Here is a 13,005-nt window from a genome sequence, read left to right as displayed (position 1 = left end):
TTTATAAGGTAGGGAGTTGATTTTATTTAGTTATTATCATTATCGATTGCTATAATATAGAAATGCTAAAGGAAGACACTGAAAAGCAGAAAAATAGAACGGATTTGTTTTGATGGTATCTAACCATTATTAAGCAATGGAACCATTTTTACTGTTAAATGGTGAAAGTGGGATGTTGGTGAGATTATTTGTGGAGTTTTTCTTTTTTCTTGGCAAATTGTAGGCATTCTCAGGCATCATTCTGTTGTAGCTAGTGATATTGATAATTTTCTAGGATCTTATTCTGTCACACTTATTTAAAAGTTACATCATCCTTTAACAATTACTTAACTAATATAGAAATAACTTTATGCTAAAACTAAGAAGTAGCTGGGTGGATAGACTCTAGGAAAGTCCCAGTGGTAGAGAGATGATTCTAAGAATTCTACTTTAATCCTCCCTCACACTAACCCACTCAAAAAACCCAGCTTCCTGAACATTGGGCTGTATAACTCTGTCTGAAACTGATGACCATGCTGATGCAAAACAGAGAATGAAACCGCATGTAGAAATAGAAATTTCTCACAAATCAAGTATATGGTTAAAAAATAAGGCAGAATCTTAAAGTTGAACAAGTTTTTAGGAAAACTGCTGCTTGCACACTAGTCTTTTGACCCAAGTAACATCTTTAGACTCATATCCTTAACTTAAAATATTTTGATAAGAACCCATGGTGAATTTTGTACAGATGTGATGTAGATATTTTTTTGAATACTCAAGATTTATATAGGCAGGTCCCCAAATTAAATATTGTTTTGATCCAGAAATAACCCAATTAAAAAAAAATTTTTTTTAATGTTTATTTATTTTTGAGACAGGGAGAGACAGAGCATGAACAGGGGAGGGTCAGAGAGAGGGAGACACAGAATATGAAGCAGGCTCCAGGCTCTGAGCTGTCAGCACAGAGCCCGACGCGGGGCTAGAACTCACGGACCGCAAGATCATGACCTGAGCCGAAGTCGGACGCTTAACTGACTGAGCCACCCAGGCGCCTCCAGAAATAACCCAATTTTAAAAAGCAGTCTCAAATATGCTATTGTGGAAGTTGTTGGGATCTGAGGGGAGGGAAGAAAGAGGGGAAGCTGTGAAAAGCATGACTGAGGGCTCTTTGGGATGGCAGGAAGTGTCAGTGTTGGTAGGGACAGTTTTAGGAAAGGTTAGGCAATATTAGTAGATACCCTAAAGAACCCATTGTGTACTGAATATTTTGTTTCAGCAAACAAACAATTAAAATTCTACCACTTGGAGGTGCATTTGGATTTTGAAAGTCCTTTTTAATAAATGGGAATGCCTTTCACCTTCTCCTAAAGATATTTTCATTTGTTAAAAAAAGAAAAAAGTTCTTTCTCATATCCACTTGAGGTCAGTTGTACTGAGAGAGGTGGAAATTTTGATTGGATTGGAAGGGAGTGAGCTAATTTTGGGATACAGAGTACTTGGAGGAGGTAAAAGTAAGGAAGATCATTCAATAGTCATTAATTTTACAAATATTATAGGTACTGTGTTTGTGCAGAGAGGTCAATGTATTAGATATGGTCTTTGCACTCCTGAACTTATTATTTGGTTGGGAAGGTTGGCATATGTGATGAGCATTAAAAAGGAAGGGTAGATGCCATGAATATATACAAATGGGACAGAAAGCCTCAATATGGTGTTTATCTGATTTGGTAGCCTTAGAAATTTATGAAGTCGTTGGATCCTGAACCATCTCCATTGTAACAATTTCATCTTGGCTAATCAGGTGATATTTCTGATAGCTTTGATAGCTTTAGATGGCAGCAAATAACAGGTATTTATTTTTTTAAACTTTTATTTTCAGATTAGTTAACAAAACAAGCATATATGAAAGTGGGACTGGCAGATTAATGTTACAAATAGACACTGGCCTTAGTGAGAGAGCATTGGAATGTTGAAATGTATTGAACTGAAGCAGAGATAGATAGCTATATAGGTAGGGGACTTGGGGTTCTTGGAGTCTTGCTTGGTCAGATATGAAGAATTTTGGTCCTATAGAAGTGACAAATCAAGGGAAATCAAGTTCCTGCAAAGGATCTGTAGACAGTATATGTTAAATCTAGGCCTCCATTTTTCAGTTTTGTAAGAACTAAACTATGTGTAGATATTAGGAACTGCCCACATGTTCTTAAATATATTACATTGAGATTAAACAAATCATCAAACATTAACTGTTTGAAATCTGAGTGAATTTTTGGAAAAGAGTTGAAATAGCAGAAATAATCATGGATATTGCTGGTCATTCAGCCTATGCACATAATACTAATGTTGAACTACCTCTCTGTGCCACAATCCTATATGAGGTATTTTATGTGTTTTTTCATTTAATTTTATCCTTAAAGAAGCACTATCAGGTAGGTGCTCATTTCACAAACAGGTAAACTAAAGCCCTAAGAGGTTAGTATGTCCAAGGATGCAAAATAAGTAAAGTTGTAACTAGAACCTGGTTCTTCTGGTGTCTTTGGTGTCTTCCAGCTTCTTCCCTGTTTTTCTAGTATGTGGTAGTATAGTGGTTAAGTAGTGGATTTTGGAGTTCAGTCATGCTGTGTTTGGCATAACTATGGGCAAGAAGTTAATTTTCTAAGTCAAGGCTCCCTATTATGTAAAATGGGAATAATAATATTTTCTTCTTGGGGTTGTTGTGGGGTTTTAAGAGAGAAATTTCATAGACGACCGAATGTCTGGTACTTAGAAAGTTTAAACAAATATTAGCTCTTGTTATTATCAGATGCTCATGACTGTATTCAGTCCTCTAGCTACTCAAAGTCTTCTGGTTCAGTTTATCATAAAGACCTGCCCTCTCTTCTGGGGATTTGTGCTCTCATGGCTTTAATTGTTCTCTGTATGCTGGTGACTGTCAAAACTATGTGTCTACCCTAGGCCTCCTACCTGAGCTGAAGATATTGGGCCTAGTTGCCTTCTAGATTTGCTCTGCCCATAGGATAGCCACTTCCCACATGTGGCTGTTGAGCTGTTGACATGTGGTTAGTCTGAATTGCAGTGTACTCTAAGTATAAAATACACACTAGATTTTCTTTAGTAAGAAAAAAGGAATGTAAAGTAGCGCATGATTATGTTGATTATGTGATAATTTTTAATGTATTAAATAACATAAGTAACGTTATTTTGACATGTTTTTATTTTTAAAATGTGGCTACTAGGAAATTACATATATGGCTGCATTATATTTCTATTGGACTGTGCTATTCTAGATATCTCCTCTTATATATTTCTCAAGTGCCTTGAAATTAGCTAGTCCAAAACTGCCTGAGACTCTCCCCATTCTCTTCTCCCTCCCAAAGTTCTGTTTTTCCTTCTGTTCTTTATCTTGGTGGATAGCTCTGTTTATGCTCCCAAAGCCAGAAATTTTGGAGTCATTGATTCCTTGCAAAATCTTTTTCTACTTTTTTCATATTTGTCATTTTCATGCACTTCTTATTGTTGCCACTATTACTACCTTCGTTGGTTTATTCTTTTATGGTTTCTTGATTTTGTTATATTTAGATCCGTTCTACTCAAGGATATAAAAAGATGGAATTCTACCCTATTTTTTTTTTAAGTTTATTTATTTATTTTGTGAGAGAGAATGTGTGTGTGCATTAGTGTACGTGTTCACACAGGGGAGGGAGAGGGGCAGAAAGCAAGGGAGAAAGAATCCCAAGCAGGCTCTGTGGTGTCAGCACAGAGCTCTGTGTGGAGCTCAATCCCACAAAATGAAATGAGATCATGACCTGAGCTGAAATCGAGTCCAATGCTTAACCAACGGAGTCACCCAGCCTCCCCTACCCTATTTTTTTTTTTTTTAATTTTATTTATTGAGGTAATCTTTACACTCAACATGGGACTAAAACTCATGACCCTGAGGTCAAGAGTCACACTCTTCTCTGACTGAGCCAGCCAGGTGCCCAGGCCTTTCCTATTTTTTTTTAAATAGTATTGTTACAGTTTCGTTTTTTTTAAAATATATTTGCTTCATCTAAAGTTTTTTATTTTAAAGTAGGACTCAAAGTTTGTTTATAAATTTTTTTTATTTTTTAATTTTATTTATTTATTTATTTATTTATTTATTTATTTATTTATTTATTTATTTTTTGAGAGAGAGACAGAGCATGAGCTGGGAAGGGTCAGAGAGAGGGAGACACAGAATCCGAAGCAGGCTCCAGGCTCCAAGCTGTCAGCACAGAGCCTGATGCAGGGCTTGAACTCATGAACCATGAGATCATGACCTGAGCCAAAGTCGGATGCTCAACCAACTGAGCCACCCAGGCGCCCCTCAAAGTTTGTTTTTAAAATTTGTTACCCTCTGTCTTACCATTTATTGAAAAATCCATCTTCACACCACTGATTTGATATGTTACTGTTAAAATTTACCGAATTCCCATTTGGATTTTGTTTTTTTCTGAATGTTCTAGTCTCTTCCATTGATCTGTGTATCTGTGTGCCAGTAGTATTCTGTTTTATTTATTGTTTCTCTGCAGTATGTCTTCATTGGGTAGTGCTATTTGTTTACTTTTCCATATGAACTATAGAATCAGCATGTTTAAGTTCCTCTGAAAATATAATGGTATTTTAATTTAATTTAAATTTATGAATTATTTTAGGGAGAATGGACATCTGTAATTCTGTTCCTATCCAGGAATGTGGTCTGAATGTTTTTCCATTTGTTCAGATCTAATGTGTATTACAATAGTGTTTTGTTTACTATATTTTGATCTTGTATATTCATATTATTTCTACATGTTTTAATGTTTTTGTTGTTTTTGTAACGTTAATGGATCATTTCTTCCATTGTTTCTTTTAACTGGATGTGACTGTGTTTTGTATTTTACCTTTACCAGTGTCAGGCCCTAATGATTTTTTTTTTTTTTTTTTTCCCCAACGTTTTTTTTATTTATTTATTTTTATTTTTTTATTTTTGGGACAGAGAGAGACAGAGCATGAACGGGGGAGGGGCAGAGAGAGAGGGAGACACAGAATCGGAAACAGGCTCCAGGCTCCGAGCCATCGGCCCAGAGCCTGACGCGGGGCTCGAACTCACGGACCGCGAGATTGTGACCTGGCTGAAGTCGGACGCTTAACCGACTGCGCCACCCAGGCGCCCCCCTAATGATTTTTTACTTGGATTATTATAAAAATTACTAATTGGTCTTTCTCCATTTCTCTACATCCTGCCAGTGATTTTTCTGAAACATGAGATATTTGTGTTTTACTCCCTTACTTAAAGTCCTTTGACCCTTTAGGATAAAGGTTAAATAAAGAATGAAAGTCAAACTCCTTAGCATGACATAAACTCTTTCCTTGTCTACAATTGACCCCTGATGGCATATCAACTCCTGGTGTCAGTAAGAACTATAGCTACTCTACATTGTATAACTCTTACTTTTTTATATCTTGAATAATCTGTTGGGACGTATGTTTTTAGTCTGGGTGGCTTCTTCAGTCATACCTGTATACACAGATTCAATGATTGAATTTACAAAGTTGCATAAAATTCTTGATTTCACAATTTTTTTTTTAAGTTTATATATTTATTTAGAGAGAGACACACACATACACAGTGGAGAGAGAGGGAGAGAGAGAATCCCAAGCAGGCTCCATGCTGTCAGTGTGGATCCCAACAAGGGGCTTTATTTCATGAACCATGAGATCATGACCTGAGCCGAAATCAAGAGTCAAATGCTCAACCGACTGAGCCACCCAGGCGCCCCAACAATTGTGTGTGTTTTTTTGTTTTTGTTTCTGTTTTTGTTTTAGTGAGGATGAGGATGATGACCTCCAGTATGCTGATCATGATTATGAAGTACCACAACAAAAAGGATTGAAGAAACTCTGGAACAGAGTAAAATGGACAAGAGATGAGGTAATTACATGATAAGGTTTAGTAATTTCATACTTGTACTTATTGGTTAATAATATTTAATAAAGGAATTAAAGATCTTGAAAAGCAAAACATGAGAAAAGCTATTCATCAACTGATATGCACATATTTTTCTTCCACCAGAGGTGTGAATAGTGGTATGATGTTAAGACTGACAGAAACACTGTAGTAAAATGGGAGAGCTTGTATTACAGTGGCTTATCCTTCTACAAATGGTCATCAGATATGACATGAAAGAATTAGACAGTTATCTATATTTAGCGATAGAGGAATAGGCAAAGGAAAGAAAGCTTTCTAATTTTCACACCTGTTTTAATAGGATGATAAGTTAAAGAAGTTGGTTGAACAACACGGAACTGATGATTGGACTCTAATTGCTAGTCATCTTCAAGTGAGTGAAATATTTTCTTCTATTTATAACATGGATAACATAAGCTATTGGGTTAAATTTGCTGTTTTTCAAAAATGTGTCTTCATTATTTTAGACTTAGGTTTCCTTTCTTTTTTTTTTTTTAAATTTTTTTTTTTTCAATGTTTTTTTATTTATTTTTGGGACAGAGAGAGACAGAGCATGAACGGGGGAGGGGCAGAGAGAGAGGGAGACACAGAATCGGAAACAGGCTCTAGGCTCCGAGCCATCAGCCCAGAGCCTGACGCGGGGCTCGAACTCACGGACCGCGAGATCGTGACCTGGCTGAAGTCGGACGCTTAACCGACTGCGCCACCCAGGCGCCCCCTTTTTTTTTTTTTTTTTTTTTAAATTTTTTTTTTCAATGTTTTTTTATTTATTTTTGGGACAGAGAGAGACAGAGCATGAACGGGGGAGGGGCAGAGAGAGAGGGAGACACAGAATCGGAAACAGAAGACTTAGGTTTCCTTTCTAAAAACATCTCTGTTTTTCTGATCTTCCTATAGTGGCCAAAGGCTTAAAAAGTCCGATTTTTCTAGTAATTAGTTTATATAGGGGCCTAAAAAGATTACTAATCTAAAATGAAAATACTAGGTTTGGGTAGGGCTTTATAAATATTTGCTGATAAATGTTAAAACATTCTGACAGAAGTTAAATGTATGGAAATCTTTTGGCAGCTAATCAATAAAATCAGAAAAAGCTCTGTTGAAAGTTTGTCAACCTTTATTTGGATTTTAAGGGGTTATTGATCTTTAAAAAATTCTACTTATTGTTCGTTCATCATACTATTCACAGGCTATTCATTAGTATGTATGTATGTATGTATGTATGTAATTTTATATTACATACATACATATGTATGTAATTTTATAATTTACATACTATTCACATGCTATCCATTAGTATGTAAGTTTATAATTTACAAAATTTATAAATTTATAATTTACATATATTCCTTTTGTTCCTTACTACATTAAAGGTAGGGAGGCAAAATAGTCACATTTGAATTTGTTTTGACTACTGTGGATATCAGAAATCAGATTACCTATGTTCTTTCTAAATTGTTATGATGCTTTCCAACATAACCTGAAAATTGAGACCAGATAATGGAAAGTGCGTAAGTTTTGGAGTCAGTCTGATCTATATTCAAGTGCCAGCTCTACTAGCTGTTTGCTCTTAGAAAAATTACTAACTTCTTTGATGTTCAGCTTCCTTGTCTATAATATGTAAATAATAGTACTCGTTTTTGTAGTATTGTTGTGAGAATTAGAAATGACATATAGGATGTTGGGCATATTTCCTGACATTTAGCAGGTGTTAGATGAATGGAAACTAAATTAGAAAAGTTATTTATATTAGGTTTACCAGTGTAACTTGAGGGTATAGCAGCAAATGAAGTGAACAAAGAAATGCTACAAGCACATACAGGAGCAGTCTGATTATTTTGAAGAAAATGATAGCCTTAAAAATGGATCAGCATTGATGTTTTGAAGCCATAAATGAAGAAACTCAGTTTAAATAAAAATAACTTGAGACCCACTAGACACAAAGGCAGTGACTGGTAAACAAAGTATTTGTATTTATCCCTTTATATACTTCTAATATTTTTGTCATTCATGAAGTTAACTGTTTTATTATTATTATTATTATTATTATTATTATTTATACATAGGAGTTAATGTTTATTTTTGAGAGAGAGAGACACACACACACACACACAGTGTGAGCAGGGAGGGGCAGAGAAAGGGAGACGTAGAATCCAAAGCAGGCTCTAGGCTCTGAGCTGTCAGCACAGAACTCGATGTGGGGCTTGAACTCATGGACTGCGAGATCATGACCTGAGCCGAAGTCAGATGCCCCACCGACTGAATAACCCAGGTGCCTCTAGTTTTTTCTTGATAACTTGGAGGTCATCATGTATAAAAATCCTTTAAATACCATGCAGTGGCCTAGTAATGCCTTTGGGGGTTTTTAAATTGTATAGAGTTAAGTACTGCTGTACTGTATGAATCCAGACTGCTGTGCTATTTGAGTTCATTTGTCTATTTTGTATAGTTTTCTGTTTACTCTCTTTTATTTCTCAATCTTAGATACATTTTTTTTAATGTTTATTTATTTTTGAGAGAGAGAGACAGAATGCAGATGGGGAAGGGGCAGAGAGAGGGAGACACAGAATCCGAAGCAAGCTCCAGGCTCTGAGCTGTCAGCACAGAGCCCTACATGGGGCTCAAACCCACAAACTGTGATATCATGACCTGAGCTGAAGTCAGACACTTAACCGACTGAGCCACCCAAGTGCTCAGATACATTTCTTCATGGCAGTATCTGTGTTATAAGGCACAGTGTAGAGATATATACTTAAAAATATATAGTCTAAGCCCTTCCAGAGACTTTAATTTAAAAATGAATTGAGACACAGGCATATAAGATAAATATTACAGTTTAAAGAATGTTATTGAATGCATTATTCTTGAAGACTTTCTTCTTGAGTTTAGGTTGACTTGCTTTCTGGAAGACATTGTTCAATAACAAAATTATCAATTCTTTCAGAATCGTTCAGATTTTCAGTGCCAGCATCGATGGCAGAAAGTTTTAAATCCAGAATTGATAAAGGGTCCCTGGACTAAAGAAGAAGATCAGAGGGTAACATGTTCATATATTTTATTCTCACTGTGTAGGTGGATTGGCTTTTTTTTTCTTCCTAATATATTGTTTTGTCACAAAGGTTATGTTTAAATCACTTTGATTTGGTTGCTGCTTGTAGAAGAATTGAAAGTTGAATGTCTTGAAATATAGTTTTTCTGAATTGAGTCAAACCAAGTATAATATATTTAGCTTTTCTTTGTGAGTTTAGTTTACAGAAGGAAAAATGTTATTAGCTTATTTATCTTATTTAGAGCTTAGGTTAGTAACATTTAGGGTATAGCTTGTTGAAAATTGAGTTAACATTTTAAAAAACAGAATTTAATTTAATTTTAATTTTAATTTTATCTGATAACATGATATGTGAGGAAGTCATTCTTAACTTTCCCTCTTGACCTATAATGTGCCCCAAAATAAGATAGATACCAGAGCACTGTATTTCTAAAAGGTTTGGTGATTTCGATATTAAGGTAATTGTTTGTTTTATAAAAGACTGAGAAGAATGGGAAAGTTGCTGCCCTCCGCTAGGAATTGGCTTTAGTTCATGCTCTTTATGGCAGAAATGTTGTTAATAGGGTTGAGGAATTAGAGCATTTTTTCCTGCCACTCAAGGGGAAAAAAAAAGTTCACTAGGCTCAGAACTGGTAAGATTTACTTGATGGTCAGTGATAGGTTTTATAATGTGTGTTCTGTATCCTTTTAGTATGAGAAAGGAAGAAATGAGAAGACAATAACTTTGTAGATCCTTCTTGCTTCCAAACTGATTTATTTGGCCTCCAACTGAAGCTTTTTTTTTTTTTAAATTTTTTTTTTCAACGTTTTTTATTTATTTTTGGGACAGAAAGAGAGCATGAACGGGGGAGGGGCAGAGAGAGAGGGAGATACAGAATCGGAAACAGGCTCCAGGCTCCGAGCCATCAGCCCAGAGCCTGACGCGGGGCTCGAACTCACGGACCGGGAGATCGTGACCTGGCTGAAGTCGGATGCTTAACCGACTGCGCCACCCAGGCGCCCCCAACTGAAGCTTTTTTTAAAGAAAGAGTAGAAAATCTATAAGTCTCAACATTTTTACTGTTAAATTGATTTTCAGTGATAACATTTTAACTTACAAGTCACTTTAATTAGCACATTGTATTTTAGATAAGTTTGAGGTAAACTTTTGTACTTGGCCAATGCTGAATTAGTATTTATTAGTATTTATTAGTTAACTTATTAGTAACTTAACTTAAATAAACTTAACAATTAGTAGTTGTGGTTTGGATTTAATGCATTTAAAAGAAATAGTATTCTTGAGTTATGTTTTAAAATTCTATCAAGGTAATGCTTTTTCAAATTGAGATGTATTCTCACTGTGTCATGTTAAATTGACATGTAACACTATAGTAGTTTCAAGTGTACCACATAATGATTTGCTCTTGGTTTGTATTGCTAAATAATCACAATAAGGATTCTAGTTAACATCTGTCATCATATATAGTTAAAAATTTTTTTTTCTTGTGATGAGAGTTTTTAAGATCTAACAACTTTCAGATGTGCATTACAGTATAGTTTTTATTTATTTTTAATTTTTTTTAATGTTTATTTATTTTTGAGAGAGACACATAGCATGAGCAGGGGAGGGACAGAGGGAGAGGGAGACACAGAATCTGAAGCAGGCTCCAGGCTCTGAGCTGTCAGTGAAGAGCCTGATGTGGGGCTTGAACTCACGAACTGTGAGATCATGACCTAAGCTGAAGTCAGATGCTTAACCCCCTGAGCCACCCAGGCGCCCCTGCATTACGGTATTAACTATAGTCACTGTGCTGTACATTGCATCCCCATGAATAAACTTTTAAAAAGGTATTTCTTTTTTAAACTTTGTTTTTTCTGTTTCTTAGGTTATTGAATTAGTTCAGAAATATGGGCCAAAAAGATGGTCTTTAATTGCAAAACATTTGAAAGGAAGAATAGGCAAGCAGTGTAGAGAAAGATGGCATAATCATCTGAATCCTGAGGTAAAGAAATCTTCCTGGACAGAAGAGGAGGACAGGATCATCTATGAAGCACATAAGCGGCTGGGAAATCGTTGGGCAGAAATTGCCAAACTGCTTCCTGGAAGGTGCTTATATAAATGTATATACATTTTCCTGTACTTAAACTTGATCTTTATTATGTTACTATTAAATATATTTGCAAGTACCCCATGACTTTTATTTTTTTTTTTAGACAAGCAGTTTTTGGGGGCCTATTTGTAATAAATTCTGTGTAAGGGATAGAATTACTTTTATAATTGAAATTTAGACAAGCATCCTTTTGGGCCTATTTGTAATAAATTTAGACAAGCAACTTTTTGGGCCTATTTGTAATAAATTCTGTATGAGGGATAGAATTACTTTTATAATTGAAATTTAGACAAGCAACGTTTTGGGCCTATTTGTAATAAATTCTGTGTAAGCAATAGAATTACTTTCTTAATGAAATATTTTATAGCAGTAATTTGTGCAGTAAAATGATAGACCTTCAGATTATGTGAACATTTAATAACTTCCTAGATTGTTTACTTATCAGTGCGAGTCAGACAGACCTGTGTACAAACCTGGTTGGAATAGAATGTAAATTGAAGAGATTTCTTTCATACTAGATTCTATGCACAAGACCAGGGAATAGCAAATACATTGCCTAAAATAAACTATGAAAGTTCATTAGACAAAATTTAATTCTTAATTAATTATGGTATGATTCAAATCATGAGAGTAGTGTATATATCCCTGTGGCTAAAATACAGAATTTCCTTCTGGGAGAGTGATATACCGCTGTATACTATACATTGTAAGTATTACTATACATTGCACTGGTTGAAATTTTTCCCTATTGTAGTACAGTAGACCATCAACCTTGGGAAAATCCATACCTCACTCAGAAGGTATGCATGTTTTGTTTTTTTTTTTTAATTGTTGTATGTAGTCTCTATATTATACTTCATAGTTTATAAAATGCTTTTACCTATATTTTTAATTAATCTTTATATGTAAGTGAAATATGCAGAGCAAACAATGCTGTCCTTTTTTTTTTTTAATAGATAAGGAAATTAAAGCATAGTGTTAAGTGTTTTATTCAGGTTACTCAACTTGGTTTAGAAAATTCTGATGTTTTCAGTCTTACATATATTTTTACTCAGCTAGCTTAGTGCTTTAACATAAAGTAGGTTCTCAGTAAATGTATATTTTATGAAGGATAGAATTATTAAGTGATCACCATCTAAATCTAGCTACTATCTGCCACCATCACAAAATTGTTACCTATTATTAACTGTATTCCCTATGCTATACATTGTATCCCCATGTCTTGCTTATTTTATAAGTGGAAGTTTGTACTTTTAATCTCCTTCCCCTATTTTGCCCACCCCCTCTGGCAACCATCACATAGTTCTTTGTTTCAATGAGTCTGTTTCTGTTCTGTTTTGTCTGTTTGCTTTGTTTTTTAGATTCCATAGATAAGTGAAATTGTATGGTATTTATCTTTACCTGACTGTTTTCACTTAGCATAATACCCTCTTGCTCCATCTATGTTGTAGCAAATGACAAGATTTCGTTCTTTTTTATGACTGAGTGATATTCCATTGTATGTATATGCCATATCTTTTTCCATTCATCTGTCAGTGGCCACTTGGGTTAATTCCATATCTTGGCTGTATATAATGCTGCAATGATCATGGGGTGTGTATATCTTTTTGAATTAGTGTTTTTGCTTTTTTCAGATAGATTTCCAGAAGTGGAACTACTGGATCTTATGGTAGTTTTGCTTTTAATTTTTTTGAGGAAACTTCATACTATTTTCCATAGTGGCTGCACCTTTTTGCATTCCCAACAGTGCAGGAGGATTCTTTTTTCTCCACATCCCTGCCAACACTTGTTATTTCTTGTCTTTTTTTTTTTTTTTAGTTAGAGAGAGAGAGAAAGAAAGAATGTCTTAAGCAGGCTCCATGCTTAGCACAGAGCCTGATATGGGAGCTCGATCATATGACCCTGGGATCATGACCTGA

General features: G+C 35.0%; 1 protein-coding gene across 2 annotated transcripts in view; it reads left to right on the top strand.

The window, feature by feature from the left end:
- MYBL1 (MYB proto-oncogene like 1) overlaps window positions 1–13,005 on the top strand; it is a 43,811-nt gene that overhangs the window by 4,557 nt on the left and 26,249 nt on the right. For both annotated transcript variants that reach the window (XM_019453195.2, XM_019453194.2), the window contains exons 2-5: window positions 5,809–5,914; window positions 6,252–6,323; window positions 8,892–8,984; window positions 10,862–11,082. In XM_019453195.2, coding sequence (XP_019308740.1) covers window positions 5,809–5,914; window positions 6,252–6,323; window positions 8,892–8,984; window positions 10,862–11,082 — 492 coding nt within the window. The remainder of the gene's footprint in view (window positions 1–5,808; window positions 5,915–6,251; window positions 6,324–8,891; window positions 8,985–10,861; window positions 11,083–13,005) is intronic.

Source organism: Panthera pardus, unplaced genomic scaffold, assembly GCF_024362965.1.
Source record: "Panthera pardus isolate Hobbes unplaced genomic scaffold, ASM2436296v1 HiC_scaffold_7, whole genome shotgun sequence".
Taxonomy (NCBI): Eukaryota; Metazoa; Chordata; class Mammalia; order Carnivora; family Felidae; genus Panthera; species Panthera pardus.
The sequence above is the reverse complement of the archived record's forward strand: the minus strand, read 5'-3'. Positions and strand labels throughout refer to the sequence as shown.